This window comes from Pleurodeles waltl, chromosome 8, assembly GCF_031143425.1.
Source record: "Pleurodeles waltl isolate 20211129_DDA chromosome 8, aPleWal1.hap1.20221129, whole genome shotgun sequence".
Classification (NCBI taxonomy): Eukaryota; Metazoa; Chordata; class Amphibia; order Caudata; family Salamandridae; genus Pleurodeles; species Pleurodeles waltl.
This window is the reverse complement of record NC_090447.1, coordinates 1,131,528,285-1,131,551,884: the sequence shown is the minus strand read 5'-3', so window position 1 is coordinate 1,131,551,884 and position 23,600 is coordinate 1,131,528,285. Positions and strand designations below refer to the sequence as shown.

General features: G+C 47.6%; 1 protein-coding gene across 1 annotated transcript in view; it reads right to left on the bottom strand.

Moving 5' to 3' along the window:
* Positions 1–23,600, bottom strand: part of WBP4 (WW domain binding protein 4) — a 386,635-nt gene that overhangs the window by 191,186 nt on the left and 171,849 nt on the right. Inside the window, exon 6 of the mRNA XM_069203523.1 lies at positions 21,739–21,791. Coding sequence (XP_069059624.1) covers positions 21,739–21,791 — 53 coding nt within the window. The remainder of the gene's footprint in view (positions 1–21,738; positions 21,792–23,600) is intronic.

The window sequence follows — 23,600 nt, the reverse complement described above, 5'->3', positions numbered from 1 at the left end:
ACTCACTCCCTTCAAGTGCCTGCAACATCCCAGCTATTGGCCAAGGGAAATTTCCACAGCCCCAGGTGATCATCCCTCCGCAGCGCCACTGCGTCCACCTCTGCCCATATCGCAAACTACTTCCTCCATGTCTCTATTGAAGGGTTTTTGCAGATTTCCACCGCTTGGTGATAAGCCTCTTAGCTGTCAAGAGACCTAGATCTAGAAATCTGGTTGACGCTTTATGCTGTTTAGCTCTGGGAAAAAGGACCAAGATACACTCCTCCCATGTGGTCAGTTGAGGGCGTGTCATGCATTTTGACAGCTGCGCCAGCACTGCATGCCAATAAGTACCTAATGAAGTACAGGACCATAACATGTGTAGCAGATCGGCTGCCACTAATGCGCAATGAGGGCATGCTGCGTCTGTGCACTGAAAATACGGATTAATAGTCGCTGGTGTGAGGTACGCCCTATTTAGGATGTAAAATTGGATCAGGAAGAAGCGCACATTATGCAGCACTCGGACGTGACTCTGCAGGGCAGCCAATCACTACCCAGCCATACAGGGCCTATCCATGTCACCCTACCAGCCAGTTGGCAGTGAGGCACAATTATGGATTGTGTGTGTGCGGATTGCGTTTGTGAGCCAATGTACTAAATGGCTACCGGATCCCATAGCATGCAGGTGTTGTATCAGGAGATGCATTGGTGGTTCCGCAGATATGTCCCCCCAGTGTCTAGACAACAACCCTATCAGGAAGGTATGTAATAGAAATTGTCCCAGTGAGAGGTTTGTCTACTCTGCTGGTGTGTTAAATGAGGTAAGCTTTCCCTCAGCATATTGATCCCCTAGCGTGTGTATGTCCGCAGCATACCAGGACTCCAGTTCTGCTGAAGTTGTGTATTGTGGTCCACGAGGTGTGCCCAATAGAGCTAGTGCTGGCGCATATGGAGTACCTGAATGGATGAGGTGCAGACTACAACGGTAACATTGGTGGGCCACATGTATCAGGAGCAGGTTCGTCGCTTTTGCCCGTGTGGTCAGATGGAACAGATGTAATATCTCCGAGAGTGACCAGGGCTGTGTCTCTGCTGCCGTGTTCGACAGCTGTAACCCAGAAAGCCATCTGGCCACCCATTGCAGCTGGGAGGCTAGGTAGCAGTGCTCCATGTTCAGTACCGCCAGCCCGCCTTTTCCCAGGCGAGTATAGTTTAGTTAGTGCCACCCTACAGCGGCTTTTGTTCCAAATGAATTCCTTAATTCTGGACTCCAGTTCTCTGAAAAATTTGGACAAGACATACAATGGTAGATTGGAGAAACAGTAAAGAAAACGGGGAAGGACCCCTATTTTCAGGAGTGCTATCCTACCCATCACAGTGAGTGGTAGCGTCTGCCAAAATGTCATGTGGGCACAGAAAGACGACACTGCTCTCTTGAGATTTCCATCCCGTAGGTCATCCAGTGTGTGGTAGACATTAATAACCAAGTACTGAAATGTCTGGGGTTGCCAGGGGATGAGCACTCCCGATAGTGTGAGACCCGGGTCTATCCAATCGGGACTAAAACGGAAACAGCACGACTTAGTCCAATTAACATGTGGCTTTGACAACATGGCAAATCACTGCAATATGTCTGCAACTTCCCCCGGAATGCTATAGATGTCCCTGAAATACAGGAGGAGATCATCCGTGTACAGAGACACGGTATGACCACCATCCCCCAATGGGATGTTCCAGGCTTTTCCCAACCGGCAGAGCTCTGCAGCCAGGGCCTCTATCGACAGCAAGAATAACAATGGGAACGGGAGCAACCCTGCCAAGTACCCCTGCCCACTGTAATCGGGTCCGAGATAACTGAGCCTGTTCTGACCGTGAACTGTGGGCGTGTGATCAGTAGCTTCACCAATCTTACAAAGCCTGGTCGAAAACCTAACTGGAGGAGCACCGCAAATAAGCAGAGCCATTCCAGGGAGTTGAAAGCTTTCTCCAAGTCTAGCACCAAGCAACCCCTGCCAGGCCAGTTCGGCACAGAGTGTCTCATCACTTGGAACAAACGTTGAATGTTCAAGGAAGTGCTAGGTTCCGGCACAAAGCCATTCTGATCGTTATGGATCAGGCGAGGCACCATCAGTGATAACCGCATCGCTAACAGTTTAGCCAGGATTTTATAATCTGTATTGAGCTTCGCTATGGGCCTGTACGATCCCAGCTCCACTGGTTTCCTTTCAGCTTAAGGAGGGAGATCAACAGTGCCTCCTGCTGGGATGCTGTCAAGGATGTCGCCGATTGGGCCTCCTCAAACAGCTGCAGCAGGTGAGGTGCAGTCATAGAGTAGACCACCAGGGCCCAGGGTCTTGCCAGTGGCCAACACGTTTATGCTACCCTGTACCTCTGCCAAGGTTAACTGTTCATCTAGTTCTGTCCACTGTTCATCTGTGAGGCATGGCAGAGTAAGTGGTGAGACTATTTTTTTAATAATTTACAGGTCCCGCTGGCATCCTTGACTGATATAAGGTGGCATAGTAACATGTTAGTTTGGCATGAATCTCACCCTGCGTATATAGTGTGTCACCCGCCACCGATCGTAGCTCTAGAATAGGAGTACGTTCATGTTCTTGGCGAATCAACCAGGCCAACAGTCTGCCCGATCTGTAGGCCGCAGCATGCCGAATAAGCTGCACAGTTAAGATACTGTAGCCCCTCTACCACATTCAAGTAACCAGTCCTCTTTTCTGTGAGCATTTGTGTCTCTAGGTAGCCCCGGAGGGTGCCCCTCTCCTATCGCAACAGGGTTTTCTCTATTTGGGTTAGGTCACATTTGAGGGACTTACTCATGTTCCCCTGTGTACCCAAGCAGTGCCTTCATCTGTAAACCTTGAACGCATCCCATTTAATAAGACCTGTCGAAGCAGTGCCTGATTATGATCTAAGTACTCGGCAACGGCTGTGCCAAGCGACGCCCCGAGGGGTGCGTCTTCTAACATTTCCGGTTGTAGTCTCCAGGGGGGGAACAGCAGGGATGGGTGTGTCCCATCTCATTTGTAGGATTTGGGGATTATGGTCCGAGTGTGTACGGCCAAGATAGTATGTCTGTAACATCGCGGAGCACAGGTTTTCTGGACAGAGAGTTCTATCAAGTCGCACATGCAGCTGGTACGGGGCTGGAAAAAAACGAATAAACTCATCATCGCATTTCGGTGTCGCCATAAGTCTACCAGCCTCCAGAGTTGGAGCCATTCATTCAGCGAATGTGCAGCAGTCACCGCAGGTGCAGTAGATAGCGGGAGGGAAAGACCGGTAAAGACTAGGGTCTAGGACGCTATTAAAATCACCTCCAACAAGCCATGGGAGGCTGCTCCAGAGGGAGAGGACTCTGGAAAGCCGGTGAAGAAAAGAGGCTTGGTCAGTATTAGGTGCTTAAACAGACCCCTGCAACGGCGTACACCCCTCTAGGCATCCCCGTACAAACACATATCGACCCTCTGTGTCTGCCTTCCATTATTCCATCACAAATGGAGTGCTCGGCTTAATCCAAACAAGTGCCCCCGGCATATGAGGAGAAATGAGTCGTAAATAGCTGTCCCCATCAGCTCCGCTGCAACTCGGTACCCTCCAACAGCGTGAGATGAATTTCTTGTAGTAGGGCTATGTTCATCTTGTGCCTCTTAAGGTCTGAATAGATAGAGTACATGTGAGCCGCTGTGTGTATGCCTCTCACGTTCCACGTGAGAATGCTAGTGGGAGCCATGGTCGAGGGAGCAGAAGAAGATCTGAGTCCACTGCTTCTCAAAGCAACGAACATTACAGGATGCTCAATGAGTCTCTGGAGGGGGATGGATATATTAGGGGCCTATACACCAGTCAGCAACCGATGAACATAGTAAAAAAAAAAAAGTCAACAGCTGCAGTATTAACACAGTAAAATACCATTCGAGCAGATGGACAACAGGTATACCCCCCCCCCCCCCAAACCACCTAACTTGCTTATTCAGTGCAACTAGCGCATGAAAAGAAGGTACCTGCAGGTGAAGGGGTAAAGAGGGAGGGTAGTTTTGCTATATCCGGTAGGACCAGCGGCAACACCCCCATCGCTTCTCATGTATGGATAGAGGTCTGGTAGCTGCGCAGCTCAATTCATAATTGCCCCACAGGAGGCCCCACAGGGCAGTGCATTAAGTGGGAGAGGGCGAACCCTACCCAGGGATGCAGCGCAGCTGCAAAGCGTGTAGCTCGAGCTAAGCCAACCATTTCAGATTACAAGAACAGTAAGTGTCAGAGAATACATAATACAGTATCACTTCAAGTCTAAAGCGCATCATCTGCCGTCTGAGGCATAACTGTAGGGACCTTGTATCTGAAAGATTTCCGTTGAAAGGGTCAATGGCTGCATCAGATCCACTGAGTTCTTTGTCAGTGTCTGAGATGGTCATCGGCTCCCTGATAACCTCAGCTGGCTGCAGCACGCATTGTTGTTCCTGAATAATCTGTTCCAGGCTTGGGGCATGGCCCTGTTGCCCAGGATATGGTCTGTGGCGTCGGCGGCTCCTACGTCTGCGGGGTTTTGGGTACCATTGTTCTGCTAGTTCTGCCGCTAACTCATTTTGGTTGACCAACCCGGTCGATTCCAGCCATTCCCATGCTGCCTCGGTGTATCGAAAAAACGTTTAGTTTTCCATTGCGCTGTAACCCTCAGTTTAGCAGGGAAACGGAGGGATTATGTCAGGCCCAGTGCTTGTAGTTTACGTTTCACAGGCATGTAGGTTCCCCTTAGTCTTTGAAATGCAATAGTGTAGTCTGGAAACATCATCACCTAAGCAATGTCTACTCGGAAGAACGGGAGCAAACGCACCACTCGCAGGATGCGGTCTGTCTACAAAGTGCAGCAGGTGGAACATGAATGGCCTCGGATCTGCGTCTGGCAGCCGGGGTCTCGTCGGATCGAGGTGGGAATGCTCAACTGAGAAGAATGGCGTAAGAGTCTGCTGGGACTACATCACGTATCCATTTTTCTACATAGGAGACAGCGTCCTCACCTTCAGTGCCCTCCGGAAGGCCCACCACACGAATGTTATTGCGCCTAGTACATCCCTCCACGTCTTCCGCCCGGCGTTCCAGTGCCGTGACCCTCTCGGTTAATTCTCGCAATGAGGCATCTATTGGATTAGTGTTGGGGGTAAGATCGGTCAAGTAATTTCCAGCAATTTAGTTTTGTCCACCGGTTTACGGTGATCTGCATGTAAGAGACCGAGGTCACTTACTACGTTGTCTATTTTATTTTCCAGCGACGTTCGCGTCTAATCTAGTGTTGCACTTATACGCTCCACTCCTGCCAGTACCGCGTCTAGTTTGTGACCAGTGGAGGCATGAGCTTCAAGTCTCGAAGCCTGAGAGCAGCTCATTGACCCAGAGCGAAGGCGACCCATCGCAGCGGCAACAGGGGCCGGGTTGTCCCAGGCACTAGTATCAGATGAGCGGTGATGCAGCAGAGTCATTATAATATGTTGGGTGTACAGCCTTTACCACTCCAGTTGCCTCAGCCAATCTCTCTGGGATCACCACGTTATGGCGAGCCAGTCACAGGTGTTATTTGTTTGTGGGTGCACTCTGTCAAGGGAAGGTGTGCCCTACAGTGCAGAAGTCTAGGATACTGGGAGCCCGCTTTTCTATGCCTCATGGTTTGTTGCAGGTGCAACAGCACGAGCAGCTCCCCACTCCAGTGGCCCACGTGTCTGAGTGGCTTCCGCTGTCTTTACAGTGTACTGTCCTGTCAAGGAGGGCAGGTGGTCAAGGCTCACATCTAGCTACAGAGTCAGATGTCGCCAGTGGTGTCTTCTCCAGGAACTGCCCCCACCGGACCGGGTGCCCACTCAAGGCTGCGTTTCCCTCCCGATCTGTCTTGAGTCTTTCGGCCGCCTCCAAACGAGCGCATGAGCGCAGTTTGAGGTTCAGTCTGCAGGGGAGGGAGGGTGTGATGAGTGCTTCACTGCAGTCGTGGCCATAACAGGGGTCTACTCACTGGTCCTCCAGTGATCTCTGCCTTCTAGGCTCACGACCGCGAGTCCCTGGTAGGAGCCCCACCCAGCCTCCACCACGGAGTCACCCAGCGCGGCGTGTTTTGTTGCCTCTGTCAGCAGCACGCGTGCGGGCCGCACCACTCCCCGCTGTCGGCAGTTATGTCCGGCGTCACCCACCTACAGCCAGCCACAATCTGCTCCCTGGGATATCGCCACACCTTTTGTCTGCCATGTAGTACAGCGCAGGTCGCCAGCCCATCAATAAATGTCGGATTAGCGGGCACCGCCGCAGAGCTCCTCTAAACTTTGACCACCATATTTGCCAGCCAAACCACGCCCACCCCCATTTTTTGACTGATACTGGTGGTTACTGATTCAACATGCTCTAGGCTCTGACAAATGGCCAACAGCTTTTGAAAGGGCCCTTAAGATGATGAGGGTGAGCCCCCATTATTGGGGTTCACTCCTGTGGGAGTTGATTCCAGTGACACAGAGAGACAGGCTCTGGACCCTAGAGGGAGAGGAAGCTGAGTCCTACACCCGCATGAACCAGACCTTAATCTGAAGCACATATTTGGCTAACTGCCCCTAACAAAAGGTACTACAGTATCTAGTTGACTTTAGGCTGTCTAGTGTCAGGGAACTGGGGGAACACAGCTGATGAGTGGGATCCCACCAGGGTGACCAAGAAGAACCAGAGAGGTGATCAGAAGAAATGAGGACAGGTCAACTCTAAGGGAAAGCCCTGGGTAACTCCGATATATAACAAAGAGTCCTCTCTAAAGGTTCCCAAACACCTTCATGTGGGTTCCCCGAGCCATTCCACTCTCAAGAGGGAGGATTATGCAGGCCTTGCAGGCAGTGCACAAGAGGGGAGGTGCAGTATGCACAAAAAAGCCCCCCACCAGTGGCAGTCCCAAGGGATTGCTAGTGTAGGTGGAGGTTTGCCCAGAGATGGGGAAAGGGTATGGGAAATGGAATGCAGAGGTGACCTTACTTTCTGCGGATGGGTGGATGTTGCAACCTTGGCTGCCTTACCTCCATGCATGGAGAAGTACAGGCAAAGGCCTAAGATCAATGGGACAGAGGTAGAGGCTCTGAGGGATACAGGAGAGGAGTCAGTGTTACCATGGTGGTGGACAAATGGTTGTATTCCACCAGGTTACCTATGCAGACAGCAGAGCAAAACTCCATCCCACCGCAATGGTGAGCTTGGATGGGGGAAGTGTAACTGGCCTAAGAAGGTAGCTGTGTCTCCTGCCCACCCAGTAGAGTGTTTACTGGGAAATGATCGTAAAGCTTTTGAATGGTCAGGGGGGAAAGGCAGATCCATGCACAGATGCTGGACCTCCCTGAGAGGGTTTTGTGCAATGACTAGGTCACATATTGCACATCAGGGGAGTGCTGGACACTTGGACCCTGGAACAATGGACCAAGGCTCCAGATGCGAGAGACAGGGCGAAGGGTCTGGTGAGCCAGCCCAAACAGCTCAAGAGGTCCAGGAGAAATCCAACCCTGAGGGGGAGGATCTGGCCTCTGAAGTAGGGACTCCAACCCTCAAAGATCTGTCCAACTTGGCAGACTGGTAGGAGCCGGTGGACCCAAATGAAAGGAGCTTAGCTAGGGGCAAAGAGATTGTCCCACTCTTGAGGGCCTGAGGTAGACTGCTTCCAGGCAAGGGAAGGGTGATGCCAGTGGATTCCACAGAGTCAGTATAGAGGACTCCATCCTCCTAATAGAGGCCAGGAATCCCAAACCAGCGGCAAACAGAAGCCTGGTGGTCACCAGAAGTATTTACATTTCCTCCTTACACTGGCTCATGCCATCCCCCTGGCAGGCTATTTAGGTCAGACCAAGACAAGGAACAGACTGGTCAACCATTTATATTGACCCAATGTGTCTGCCAAGTGAAGTAGTTTTGCAGCTCGTGTGTCACTGTGTCAAGCCAGTGGCAAGACAGGAGGCAAAGAGACTCCGTTGATACCATTGCCACTGGTTGGGACTCCATTTGAGAGGGTGGGAATTAATATTGTTGGTCCCATAGATCCGCCATCAGTCTTGGAGAACAGGTATATCTTGGTGGTAGTAGACCATGCCACCAGATATCTAGAGGCAATACCCCTCAGAACGATCACTGCTCCCACAGTAGTCAGAGCTCTTCTTGGCATCTTCACCAGAGTGGGCTTTCCAAAGGAGGTGGTCTCAGACAGGAGGACCAACTTCATGTCCGCCTAACTGAAGGCAATGTGGGATAAATGTGGTGTTACCTAATTGTTTACCACCTCATATAATCCCCAGACCAATAATCTGGTAGAAAGATTCCATTAAATCCTGAAGGGCATGGTTATGGGCTTATCTGACAAGTTCAAAAGGCCCTGGGATGTCTCCTGCCATGCCTGCTGTTTGCTAACAGGGAGGTGCCACAGAAAGGGGTTGGCTTTAGACTCTTCCAGTTACTGTTTGGTCACCCTGGAAGAAGGACATTGTGTTTGGTGAGAGAAACTTCTTAAAGGAACTAAACAGGATGTGCTCGACTATATGTTAGGCCTGCGGTCCTGCACGACAGAGTACATGGGCAGAGCAAGTAGCAACGTGGAGGCCAGCAAACAGCTTATAAAGCCCAAGTGCCATACAGGGCAGTTGCCCTATGCCCAAGTACCATACAGGACAGTTGGTGAGGGTGTTGCAGCCTGTGGCACCCATGCCATGCCCCTCCAGAACAAGTGGACTGGGATCCACACTATTCTGGAAAAAAAAAGGTTAGGTCATCTACTTGACAGACTTTGACACCATCAGGAATTCCCACAGGGTACTCCATGTCAACAGACTGAAATCCCACAAAGACATGACCATGCTGGTGGTCACAGATGAAGGAGGGGCTGAGGAGAGAGATGCCTCTGCCAGACCTCCTCTCTACCAATGCAAAAGATGGGCCAGTGGAGGGAGTAGAACTCTTCCCCAAGTAAACAGCTCAGCAGCAGAAAGACTGCAGGCAAGTGTTGGAGCAGTTTGCTGGGCTGTTCTCCCTGACCCCTGGGATCACCACTTGGTGTATCCATGACTTTGATACTGGCAACAGCTTACCTGTCATCTACAAGAATTGCAGGTTATCTAACAAGGTCAAAGCCAATATCAAGGCTGAAGTAGCCAGGATGCTGGAGTTGAGGGTAATTGAGCCCTTTGACAGGCCATGGGCCAGTCCAGTGGTACTGGTACCCAAACCCAATCCTCAAGAGGTAAAGAAGGAATTAGGGTTTTCGTGTGGACTACAGTGGTTTAAATGCAGTCACCAAGACTGATGCTCACCCTGTACCTAGAGTTGATGAGCTCACTGATAGGCTGGGGGCTGCAAAGTAAATTAGTACATTTGATCTGACCTCAGGTTAATGACAGATTGCCTTAAGCCCAGGAGCAAAGAAGAGGTCAGCGTTTTCCACCCCAGTGTCACTTTCAAGTCAAAGTGATGCCCTTTGGCTTGAAGAAATGCACCTGCCACCTTCCAAAGGTTGGTTAACAGAGTCCGTTCTGGATTGGAAACTTTCAGTGCAGCTTATCAGGATGACATAGCTGTGTTCAGTTCTACCTGAGAGGAGCACCTGGTCCACCTGAAGGAAGTGCTTCAGGCCCTGCAGCAGGCGGGCCAGACTTTCAGACTTTCAAGCAAATGCCATAAGGGGCAGAGTTCAGTGGTGTACTTGGGCCACCATGTTGGTGGAAGCCATGTACAACCTTTTCAGCCAAGATTGACCCTCCTAGATTGGGAAGCTCCTAAAACCAAGACTCGGGTAAGGGCCTTTCTTGGCATTACTGAGTACTATAGGAGGTTTGTAAAGAACTATAGGACCAGACAGAACTCACCTCTACGAAACAGACCAAAAAGGTAATTTGGACCCCAGAGTGTCAGAAGGCCTTTGACACTATGAAGGAGGCTATGCGTTCAGAACCAGCCCTGTTGGCCCATGACTATAAGGAGTTTATTGTTCAGACCGATGCTTCAGTTTAAGGGATTGGGATAGTGTTGGCACAGGTAAATGAAGAGAGCTAGGATCAGCCAGCTGCCTTCGTTAGCAGGCGACTACTCCCCAGAGAACAAAGATGGAATGCTACTGAAAGGGAAGCCTTTGTTGTGGTCTGAAGTAGCTGAGGCCATAGTCAATATTTAATCTGACCTCAGACCTCTCAGATGGCTCATGCAGATGAGGGGGCGAACCCAAAATTGTTGAGGTGGTCCTTTCCCTACAGGGGATAGGCTTTACAGTGAAGCACAGACCTGGGACTGTCTAAGCCAATGCAGATGGACTTTCCAGGTTTTTCTAATTAACTGATGAGAACTACTAAGGTGCAGGTTAGGTATCCATCACCTTTTCTCTGGGGCAGGGCCAGTGTAGGAAAGTCATAATTTTTGCCCTGATCACCCCATGTTGTGACTGATACTGGTGGTTACTGACTCTGAAAGGGCCCTGGGTTCTGCCAACCAGGCCCTGGGCCAGAGGTCTGTCCTTAAAAGTATATGGAGTTTGGTATACTTCTAACAGGCCAAGACAGCCTACCTGTAATTCCTAAGTATATGGTAGGGCATGTAGGTTTAGAAACCCCAGTGGACTTAATATACTTAAGGATGCACTGCTATGGGGCTCTCTGGTGTCATTTTAAAGCCAGGCCTGTCTTGCAGGCTGGTTTTAAAATAAACCATGTCAAATTAAAATTCAAAGTACTTCCAAAGTCCAAAGTATGTTTTTATTACATACAAGTCACTCGTAAGGTCTGTCCTAGGTGCCCCAATTGTAGGGTGCCTTGTTATAAAAAGCATGGACACTATAAAATAGGTTTTATATGCCCTGGTGGGAAAACAGCCAAAATCATTTTTCCCTATTGCAGTGCTGCTAACCCCATAGGTTAACATGGAAAGGCTTTATTAAACTTTAATAAAGTCTAACTTTTGATTCGAGTTAGCTAGCTAGCAACCTGATTCAAAGTATCAAGATAATAATTACAGTAAGTCCAACAAGTTGAAAAGGTTGACTTTATTATAACTATTGTAGGAAAGTAGTTTTAGAACTTACTATCCTGAGGCACTGAAGAACTCAGTGGAGTGGTGTTCAGTTGACCAGGGATTACTCTATGAACATCATGTTGTATATTTTGGGGTAAAACGAAACATGGATTTCCCATATTAATTGTCATGGAAAACGTTGCTCTGTCATACATAAAAAAAAACAGCTGACAGTAATTACACCAAGTTTGCAAGAAACTTACAACTTTACCCAGAAAGTGTGCTTTTTTATAAATCCAGTCAGCCGTTTTCAAGGAATTACTGTTTAGAGAAGGGCTCAGGATGGGCATGTAGCGGTTAAAATTGAGGTATAGGTTTTGGTACTGAAATACTGGTGGTGGTACTAAGCAATCTGTATGGCCAGCCACACCTTTGAAGAAAACGCTGCGGGGGCCACTAGAGAACTCGGCCGTTGTGCCTTGAAAAATATATATTTTTTAAAGGCCTTAAGTTACCATGGTACAGACCCCTGATCTCCTGACACTGGGGAGGGAGCTAATAGTGATTAGGGCTACAGCGGTGAAGTCAATCTAAGTTATACAGGTGCCAGCTGCTCCATCCACAGCCTTGCTCAATGAAGCTGGCAGCCTTTTCCAATGAAAAGTTTTAGCCTGCAACTGTAATCGTGAGAGCACCAAATGGCGCAGAGAAGTGCAGTTACCAAAACAAAATAAGGGTTGGCAAGGCCAAGAGGCCTCACATTGGGACAGCTATATACTTTGTTAATTTCTTTAAGCCATGTTGTACAGCAGTGTGGCTGTGGTGCAGCATGGATAAAAGTTAGAAAGATTAAAGGGCTACGATGCACAAGTGCGGACCACGAGGGGCATTGATCCATTTGATTAGTATGGTATTATGTTGTTCCGTCACAATTTTCTTTTTTAAAGTTTCATTAGCTTGTGTCTAAGCTGACGTTCGCCATGTTGGCCTCGAATGAAGGAATTGCCAAAAGGGTCAGGCAGTGCATGAAGCGCAGCTTGTAGCATCTTGAAACACACTGATGTGAATTTTTTGGACCTCTTTTTTTGGCAGCATAGGAAAGGGGCAAGCAACAAACTGAGAGGGAGTTGGGTGAAGGGAAGGAGCAAGCAGCAAATGTGTGGGTGGGGGTAAGGGAGGGTAAATTGGGGTGGAGACCAGAGAAGCAACAAAACTGTTCAGGGCAAGCAAAAATGCAGGGGGCGGGGAGATGGAGAGAACAAGAGGGTGCAATAAAAGGAAAACAAAATATTCCTGAAAGTGGCGAGCAGTGAAAGGACAATGGGTAAGGGAAGCAGTACTTGGGCCATGCTCCAACAGGAAATAAAACTAGCACTAGCTGATCAAAGAAGTAAGTAAATGAGAGTGACAATGAAACCAACCAATGGTAAGCAATGGGCAAGCTTTAAGCCCCCATGCAATTAAACTAAATGTCTTGCAAACTACTGCACATGCACTTTCTCAAGTGAGACCTAAAGTACAGTGTGATGTGAGAAAGTAGCCTCTTTCTAGCCTTGTTACCCCCACTTTTGGCCTGTTTGTGAGTGTATGTCAGGGTGTTGTCACTGTCTCACTGGGATCCTGCTAGCCAGGATCCAGTGCTCATAGTGAAAACCCTATGTTTTCAGTATGTTTGTTATGTGTCACTGGGACCCTGCTAGTCAGGACCCCAGTGCTCATACGTTTGTGACCTATAGGTATGTGTTCCCTGTGTGATGCCTAACTGTCTCACTGAGGCTCTGCTAATCAGAACCTCAGTGGTTATGCTCTCTCATTTCTTTCAAATTGTCACTAACAGGCTAGTGACCAATTTTACCAATTTACATTGGCATACTGGAACACCCTTATAATTCCCTAGTATATGGTACTGAGGTACCCAGGGTATTGGGGTTCCAGGAGATCCCTATGGGCTGCAGCATTTCTTTTGCCACCCATAGCGAGCTCTGACAATTCTTACACAGGCCTACCACTGCAGCCTGAGTGAAATAACGTCCACGTTATTTCACAGCCATTTTACACTGCACTTAAGTAACTTATAAGTCACCTATATGTCTAACCTTTACCTGGTAAAGGTTGGGTGCTAAGTTACTTAGTGTGTGGGCACCCTGGCACTAGCCAAGGTGCCCCCACATTGTTCAGGGCCAATTCCCCGGACTTTGTGAGTGCGGGGACACCATTACACACGTGCACTACATATAGGTCACTACCTATATGTAGCTTTGCAATGGTAACTCCGAATATGGCCATGTAACATGTCTAAGATCATGGAATTGCCCCCTCTATGCCATCCTGGCATTGTTGGCACAATCCCATGATCCCACGGTTCGGTAGCACAGACCCGGGTACTGCCAAACTGCCTTTTCAGGGGTTTCACTGCAGCTGCTGCCAACCCCTCGGACAGGTTTCTGCCCTCCTGGGGTCCAGCCAGGCTTGGCCCAGGAAGGCAGAACAAAGGACTTCCTCAGAGAGAGGGTGTTACACCCTCTCCCTTTGGAAAAAGGTGTTCAGGCAGGGGAGGAGTAGCCTCCCCCAGCCTCTGGAAATGCTTTCATGGGCACAGATGGTGCCCATTTCTGCATAAGCCAGTCTACACCGGTTCAGGGACCCCTCAGCCCTGCTCTGGCTGAAACTGGACAAAGGAAAGGGGAGTGACCACTCCCCTGACCTGCACCTCCCCTGGGAGGTGCCCAGAGCTCCTCCAGTGTGCTCCAGACCTCTGCCATCTTGGAAACAGAGGTGCTGCTGGCACACTGGACTGCTCTGAGTGGCCAGTGCCAGCAGGTGACGTCAAAGACTCCTTCTGATAGGCTCCTTCAGGTGTTGCTAGCCTATCTTCTCTCCTAAGTAGCCAAACCCTCTTTTCTGGCTATTTAGGGTCTCTGCTTTGGGGAATTCCTTAGATAACGAATGCAAGAGCTCATCAGAGTTCCTCTGCATCTCTCTCTTCACCTTCTGCCAAGGAATCGACTGCTGACCGCGCTGGAAGCCTGCAAAACTGCAACAAAGTAGCGAAGACGACTACTGCAACTCTGTAACGCTGATCCTGCCGCCTTCTCGACTGCTTTCCTGGTGGTGCATGCTGTGGGGGTAGTCTGCCTCCTCTCTGCACTAGAAGCTCCGAAGAAATCTCCCGTGGGTCGACGGAATCGTCCCCCTGCAACCGCAGGCACCAAAGAACTGCATCACCGCTCCCCTGGGTCTCCTCTCAGCACGACGAGCGAGGTCCCTTGAATCCAGCAACTCTGTCCAAGTGACTCCCACAGTCCAGTGACTCTTCAGTCCAAGTTTGGTGGAGGTAAGTCCTTGCCTCCCCACGCCAGACTGTATTGCTGGGAACCGCGACTTTTGCAGCTACTCCGGCCTCTCTGCACTTCTGGCGGAAATCCTTTGTGCACAGCCAAGCCTGGGTCCACGGCACTCTAACCTGCATTGCACGACCTCCTGAGTTGTCCTCCGGCGACGTGGGACTCCTTTGTGCAACTTCGGGTGAGCACCGTTTCACTCCTCTTCGTAGTGCCTGTTCCGGCACTTCTGCGGGTGCTGCCTGCTTCTGAGAGGGCTCCTTGTCTTGCTGGACGCACCCTCTGTCCCCTGACGCAATTGGCGACATCCTGGTCCCTCCTGGGCCACAGCAGCATCCAAAAACCCTAACCGCACGACTTGCAGCTAGCAAGGCTTGTTTGCGGTCTTTCTTCAGGAAAATACTTCTGCACGACTCTTCACGACGTGGGACATCCATCCTCCAAAGGGGAAGTTTCTAGCCCTTGTCGTTCCTGCAGAATCCTCAGCTTCTACTGTCCAGTAGCAGCTTCTTTGCACCCACAGCTGGCATTTCCTGGGCATCTGCCCACTCTCGACTTGGTCGTGACTTTTGGACTTGGTCCCCTTGTTCCACAGGTACCCTCGTCTGGAAATCCATCGTTGTTGCATTGCTGGTTTTGGTCTTTCCTGCAGAATTCCCCTATCACGACTTCTGTGCTCTTTGGGGAACTTTAGTGCACTTTGCACTCACTTTTCAGGGTCTTGGGGTGGGCTATTTTTCTAACCCTCACTGTTTTCTTACAGTCCCAGCGACCCTCTACAAGGTCACATAGGTTTGGGGTCCATTCGTGGTTCGCATTCCACTTTTGGAGTATATGGTTTGTGTTGCCCCTATCCCTATATGTCCCCATTGCATCCTATTGTAACTATACATTGGTTGCACTGTTTTCTAAGACTATATTGCATATTTTTGGTATTGTGTACATATATCTTGTGTATATTTGCTATCTTCATACTGAGGGTACTCACTGAGATACTTTGGCATATTGTCATAAAAATAAAGTACCTTTATTTTTAGTATATCTGTGTATTGTGTTTTCTTATGATATTGTGCAAGTGACACTAGTGGTACTGTAGGAGCTTCACTCGTCTCCTAGTTCAGCCTAAGCTGCTCTGCTAAGCTACCATTATCTATCAGCCTAAGCTGCTAGACACCCTATACACTAATAAGGGATACCTGGGCCTGGTGCAAGGTGTAAGTACCCCTTGGTACTCACTACAAGCCAGTCCAGCCTCCTACATGTGAGCAGAGAAGGGACAAACTGTAATACAGGCGACAGTGCCACCAGACATACTCAAGCACATAAAACAAACAACAGTGCCCTCAAAACATTTAGGGACCCTAGGGAATGGCAGGAGAGCATCCTGCCTGAGGGGAAACAGTTTTTACCCTTTCAGCCTTCACCACACAGTCTTTACCATGCTGGTAAGTACTACACAGGTAAATAAGTGTACCTTTACCACAGGAGCAAGAATTTTTTTAAATAACGTACTATTTGTGTTATTATTATTATTTTTTTAAGTGATTTTACGTTTAGGGATTGGTAGAGATAAGGGGAGGTAAGGGTGATTTTAGGGTTCAGGGTTGAGTGGAGGTAATGGCGATTTGAGGGCTCAGGGGTAGGAAGAAGTAAATAGAGATGACGGTGGCTTGAGGGTATATAGGTGAACAGAGGTAAAGGGAGGCTAGGGTGACTGGAGGGCATGGGATGGATGGAGGTAACAGTAGGCAAGGGTAATTTGAGGGTTATATGGTGGGTAGAGGTAAGGGGAGGTGATGGCGACTTGAGGGTTCAGGTGTGTGCATAGGTAAAGGGAGGTGAGGCCGACTTGAGGGGTCAGGGGGTAACAGAGATAAAAGGAGGTGAGGCTAACTTCAGGGGTCAGGGTGGGAAGAGGCAACAGAAGTTGAGTTTGACCAGAAATAAAAGGAAGGAGCGTGACTTGAGGGTTCAGGGGTGGCTAGAAGTAAAAGGAGACAAGGTTGTAATTTCAGGGTTCAGGGGTTATGTTATGCAGCAGGTACCCTGGAACTGAGCAGGTGTGTGTCTTGCCAAACCTAAGGCCTATGGGGACTAATTGTAAAGACAGGTGTTCAACTTCTTGTAGAGGTCGACAGGCAGTTGGCCTTTATCCAGTGGGCAATCTCAGTCATGCAGGCACTGAACTTGTTCCGGGTACTGGGCGTCCTGTCCACGAAGGAGAAAATGAGTTGCGTCTTGTCAGCATATGGGAAGCACATTGATGTCCTGACAGCATATGATGCTGGCTAGAGGAATCATGTATTTGAAGGGGGGTGAGACTCAGATAGGATTTTTGCGTTTTTCCGCTGATGAGGTCCTAGGTATCCTATGTGTAGGGTGCCAGGCTGACTGACAGGATACTTCCAATAAGGAAAGAGCAAATCCATCGAAGTGCATAATCTTATTCGGATTTCGATATATCCTTGTCAAAACTTTGCTACAAGCTCCAGGCGGATAAGGGCCACAGGGTGTCCTCCACCTAGAGTCACGTGGAGGTCATTTACAGTGGCAATTAGGGCAGTTTCTATGCTGTGGTTGGGTCTGAAACCAGATTGGGTGGTGTCGAGTCGGTGGTCGCTGAGGTATTCAGTGAGGCGTTTGCTGATTTTCTCTAAGATCTTGGCTGGGAATGGTAGCAGGAAGAACGGTTTGTAGTTGGTAAGCACTGAAGGGTCCGCAGAGGCAATCTTCAGCAATAGGAGGACAGCTTTGTGTTTTAAAATGCCTAGGAAGGTTGTTGAAGACGTAGAGGCATACAAAGTGGGTGTGAGCATGGTGCTGATAGGGTGTAGATCAGAAGGCGTTTGACGAAATCTGTCTGGTCCGGTTGCGCGATGAAGTTGCGGTTAATTGCAGTGATTTTGTTGCTAAAGAACACAGTTTGTTGGACAGGTCCTGCAAGCGGTAATTGAGTTGGAGATGGCTGCTGGTGAGGTGAAATCCTTCACAAAGGTGAAGATTCCTTTGCTTCTATGGGTGCTGGCATAGAAGCGCTATGCCAGAGCAGTGTTTGGTGGTCCGGATCATTTAGTGGTAGAGACTCAGGGTAAATTTGAACGTGTTTCTCTCTGCATAGTCTTGGTTTATTCTCTATTTGTCCTGCAGTTTTACGCAGGTGTTTCATTAGTCTTAGTCCCTCCTGGTACCAACTTGCCTGGAATCTAGATCTTGTTGTATTGCTTTGTTTGAGGGGTGCCAGGTAGTTGGCACAGGGGGTGATCTAATTGTTGAAATTCTTGATGGTTTAGGAGGTTGTTGCTGTGTTTGGGGTCGGTGGGGGCTCAGCTGTGTTCTAGTCCTACTGAGTGATGATGTTACAGTTTCATAGGGCTGGTCTGGCAGCGCTGGAAGGGGTTGTTGAGATTGACATGGACTCTCTAATAGACTGGTGTGAATTGGTCAAATCAAATGTTGTCAAAGGTAGTGAGAACAGGGTCCCAGTGGTGTTCAGCGATGTGGGGATGTCCCTTTACTCGTTGGATGAGGCCTAGGCTTCCAAAGTCTTCAATGAGCACTTTTGAGTTGGGGGGGCTAGGGGGTCAACACTGAATCCCAGTTGGACTTTCAAGTCTCCAAGTGGGATGTAAATGCTAGCTTCGAGGGCTAGTGGTGCAATGAAGTCTGTGAAGGTATTGGTGAAGTTAGCGCGCGGTCCCGGTGGTCTGCAGTTGAGTGTGTGATTTTGGTTAACTTGGCTGTGTTGTGGAGCTTGAAGGACAGGTGCTCCACTTTGGAGGATGACATGTCTGAGGAGGTTGTGCAGCTGATGACATTCCTGTGTATGATGGTGATTCCACTTGCAGGCTTTTAAATTTTTAAAGTTTGTCTTCCCTGGCGATCTTGTAGCCCTTGTGGGTGACTGTGGCTAGGTCATATGCTGATGCAGAGTTCAGCCAGGTTTCCATGGGCAAACGTACGTCCAGGATGTTGTCATTCAGCAGGTCCCAGATTTCTATGGTACATTTGGTGAGCAAGCGGGTAATGAGGAGCATGTATACTAGTATGGGGCATTGTGCGAGGTGGTGCAGAACTGTGTGAGTGTGACAGAGTGGGGTGTTGGCTGCAGTCTGTCCACGTTGTTAGGTGTTGGATGCGGAGAGAAAGCAGCACGTGGAGAGGAGACCAGCGTTAGGGGGTCACAGCGGGTGAGGGAGGGACTGGTGTTCCTGGTTCTAGGCGTGGAAAAGGCACGGACAGGCACAAACAGGCTTGTCTTTAAAGCGCCTTTGAGGAGAGTCAATGCTGCAGACGCCATTAAGTAGGTCGGTGGGGGGATTGTGTGCAGATGGATGATGGGCAAAAAATGTCAGTCTTTGCTCATTACTGTACCCTCTCCATGCAATTAAAATGTAACTTTTTCTAAGGTAGACTTAATGCCTTTGAGTTCAAGTCTGGACTGGGACTTGCCCATAACTCTAGTGCTTCAGTGTTAGTATCTTTCATAAACTCACAAGCTTTAAACATTTCTCATCATCGAGGTCAGTCTCTCACTAACCTTGGAACAGCAGTATGAACCCATTGTATGCACTGTAAGAATTAAAAGCCATAGTGCCACTTTTGTAGCACATTCATCTAATTGCAAAGAACCTGAACTTCAGCCAATGAGGTAAGAGCGTCTTCCACTCCAGCCCTCCCAGAGAGAACCTCACCTCAGATTTTTAGTACGAGTGTGAAGAAAGAATGTAACCATAGGTAAGCCTCTATAAATGGAAGAGTTAAGAGTTGTGTGTTAATCTATTAACAATACAAACGCAGAAGAACTATGATTAAGTAACTTGTTTGTTCTCCAGCATTGTTCATAGATCCATTAGCTTGAATCAGATTAGTAAGCAGTGCCCAGCACACTCAACATGACATTTTGGATGGCAAGTAAGAAAGAAAACAGGGTCACCTTACCAAAAAAAGATGTCAAAGAAGTGCTTGCCCCACTGCGGTGTCAACATCTGCTACTGCCCCCCACACATTAGTGTGAGGTAATCGCTGCTAGCAAGTCCAACATATGTACCTCGAAATGCCTGGTTTCGACTTATGCAATATATCGTACACGGAGCATATTTGATCCCAGCTAAAAGTAAATCACTATTTCCACAGAACAGATGCAGCCTACCCTCTTTGTCATCACGTAGATGCACACTTCCTTCTTATGCTATGGGCCTGTTCCTCTGTTCAACGTTATTGACAGGGGTTCATGCAGCATTTATTCACATGCACAGGGAGACGAGCCTTACACACCTGGGAAACCTGCCTACTGGGCCTTTATCACAGTGACAAAAATACAAAACTGTTTCTTAAACCTGAGACTCCTGGTGGCCTAACGCCTCATACCTTGCCAGTGGAAGTCCCATGAGCCCCCAACAGTAGAGGCTTAGTCCCGTTCCATCTCCGCATGGGCTCAAGCTGACAGTGTGGCACTGCACAGAGGGGATAATCTGGGACTCCGCAAATACCCCATCTCAGCCCTCTGGGACACTATCCTGGTATATCTCCACTCCTCCACACAACATGGTGCCATCGCACCTGACAACACCATTGTAGCTGACATACATGTGGAAGAGACCTCGCACACCACTTAAAATTCTACCTTCATGGGTCAGATGGCTTATAGTTGTGGAAATGTTGCAGTATCATGTGTCATTGTTGCGGGATTGGTGTGGTTGACAGTTTTTGATTCTTTCGTCTGTTTTCTCCTTCCCCTCCCTTGCACTTCTTCCTCTTGTTTTTAAGACTTCATACCTTATGGGATTTAGAAAAGACTGTTTATTGCCTGTATTATATGCTGTCTCATCTTGGAGAACAACACTGCAGATATATAAAATATGTCTTGATTTGAATCTCACTGACTAATGGGATCTCCTGTATTTGATGTGATCATATGCCACATGCAAGGCATAACTGTGTCCTGAAAACTATTTTTTTTTTACAATTGATACTCTAGTGTAAAATGTTCATCAGTTGTATAACTGTATTTGTTAGATGTTGATATAAGTTCAAATGAAAAACTCAACAAGCAGATTAAACAAAAAACAGCAGTGTGAGGTGAAAGTGCAGAGTTTCTTCCATGCTGCCACTCAACAAACATCTGAAAAAGGCACTCCTGCATTAAAAGCTGCATGTACCTCTACTCTTCTTGTAGAATGTGCAGTCACTGACATCATTAGAGATCTACCCCCTTTAGTATGACAAAATGTGATGGCCACTGCCACCCATCTTGAAATCCCTTGCTCGGTTAAATAACATCCCTTTTTGAGGGTTTGAGAATTAAATGAACATAAAATCAGATTCCCTGAAGCGATTTGTTCTGTTTAAGAAAAACCTCAAACACCTCATGACCAAATGAATGCAGAACTCTTTCTCCCACAGTAGAAGGGAGTTCAAAGGAAGCCTAGAGTATGACTGGCACTTTTGGTGTGAAAAGTGGATTTATGGTTAGTATTATTACCTTTGTCTTGATTAAATAAACAAAAATGCCTTTTTCTCTCTAAATGCTCCATTTAGCTCACTCATCGGGTGAATGTTAATGTGAGCAGCAGTGCTGTTTTCTATAGGTATTTGAGACTTGCCTTATGGATCGATCTGAATGGGCTCCTCAAACTGTAATAAAAAAATAAAATAAAAATAAAAAATTGTATGGACCCCGTTCTTTTTTATATTTTTTGTAGGGGATGAAAAGTATGGAAGGCCATGAACACTTGACAAATTTTTGGATAAGATCAGAGAGAAAATGAATGAAGACCTCTAGATAAACATCAGAAGCAGAATCCTTTCTACTGCGATTTGCACTTGTTACTGGAATCAGCCACTGCTTATGCAATAATGTATCTACTGTCAGCGTGAATGTCTAGTCTAGAAAATTCAGTGGACACAGGAGCCACCCAGATACCCTCTGGGATCCTCTGGAGAGGGAAATACATCTCCGACATTTTGAGGAATTTCATGTGAAGTTCGGAAGGTAGGCTCAGAAGAAGTACAAGGCAAATTGTCTGACAATTAGGTCTTTTGTAAATCCTGAAGGAAAGAGGACAGCGCCATTCCCTGAGAACAAGGGCTGAGTATGTGACTCACACCCACACGTATGTAAGGCAACAGGCTAATGTTTGTCTGTGGAGCTTCAGAAGTAGAGTTGACCTGAATCTGTACATGCTCATGAAAGAAGTAACCTTCTACAACAGAGTGATACTCAACCACAATACATATATTTGATTAAACAGACTCTGAATACTCTTGGGCGCATGAAAAAATATAACTGAATGCCTTTCTCAACAACTAGGCATCCATTTTGTCATGGAAAAAAACGACTCATAGCACCTCTCACTTGTTTATCTGACAGCCAACTTAAAGTAAGATCAGAAAACATTAGCTGCATTACCTTTAAGTCTCCAGAGGTTTTCTCAACGCTATCTGGTTTCTCCCACCGAGATTCTAAATGGAAATAAAAGTAAATCAGGAACCAAGCCAATTATTTTTGTACTGTGAAAAAAAGCTAAATGAAAAAGGGCAGTTAAGAAAATAACAAAATCTAACCAGAAAAGAGAGTGGAGTTCATTGTTGGAGATAAATGAAAGCTCAAGTTTTGGTAGGGCAAAGTCAATCTCTCCTTTTCAATACACACATATTATTGGGCCAGGTTGTCTTTTGCTACACAGATGTGTACAGCCACTGGGGGCTCTATTACCTTTTGCTGCATGAAGAGTTCACGATCTTATGCACCCTCAACTCTTCAAGATATTTTTGTGGTAATCCTCTTTATTTCTACTAACTACCAGCCAGCCCTTCCAATTCACCTGTCATTAATGATTTCTCAAGAATATCTCTGCTGATTATGTCCCCACTACAGCAAAAAGTAATAGATGTGCTTTGTCACCTGGTTGTGTAATGGTGTGTTCCCCATACCAAATAACTAGAGAAGCAGAGGCTACACCCTAACTCCAGCAGAGGAGAAAAGCACGGTGAAGTTACAGGACTTCGGGCTTTAATTCAGATGACAATGGGAAGCTGTACCGTATCTTGCACTCTACTTCATTACATTCCCCTAACCTATGTCTGTAGCTTTGGCTCATTCTGCTACACTTGTAATTTATGATGATATATGTTTACAGAAGCAGCAGGGCCGAGCAAGAAAGCATCAGCAAGATGAGCAGATCAAAAAAGGAATCTACAGAGGAATTACTGCACTGAGATACCTGAAACCCACTCCAGTAGCATTTTTCTCATAGGCTAATGTTGTGGTTAAACTTCCACACACAGGTGGACATAATGCAATGTTTAAAAAAATAATTGCAGGACTTATTTACTGCTATGTCTGATAAACACCAACTATCAGAGAAGTGCAGCAGAAGGTAGCCCCAAATGACTAACACACCGGACTGCCTTAAATTAATAGCTGGTTGTTTGTAAATAAATATGCTTTTTTCTCCAGGGCATTACCTGCAGACCAGAGCGTGCTTTCTGTAGGACAGACTTGACAGTCTGCAATGCCTTCCTAATGAACAGTCTGGAACCAGTGCTGTTTTACTGTGTGTCGTGTCTTATAAATTCAGTTTTACAACTTGGGTTCAACCCTTCCTCTATGTGTTTCTACTGTATTCCATCAGCACTGTACAGCAAGATGCCATGACACAAAAGACAAAAGTTAACATTGGCATACGTGATGAAATCCTCATCTCTCAAACCTTAGCTCCTTAAACATCGTGGAAGTTGGTCGCAAATGCAGAAGATAACCTTTTTATTTCAAGTCAAAAGCATTTTTTCTGACCAACACCTTCTTACCTATTGTAAAAATAGTTATCTTCTGGATACTTTATTCTACATGTCAATTCATCATTCGACTGTTATCCTACGACATACTGAGCAGGTAAAATGAAAAAACAGTGGACTCAAGTGTGGAGAAGGGTTCCATTCTAGTCGCAAAGGTGAAGCAGCAGCAGGCAACAAGCAGACAGAGAGGGGAGAACGCAGAGAAGAAACAACCGGCGGGATTAACCTGATACTGTCAAAGCACCGTAAGCACTAAACCCCAAAGCCTTGCGGATTTGAACTGCTCTTGAATACCTCCAGGTTGGACAGAGAAGAGGAGAGCTACGGCACATCAGGGGGTATGCCGTGTTATGCGCTGGGACTGTGAGCCATAGTATACAGAAGCAATTCAGCACCGGTCTAGCTCAATTATCACCTTATCACTGCGGCATCCATAATTTCATGTTTTTAACTTCCGGTTGGCCACAACTTCCT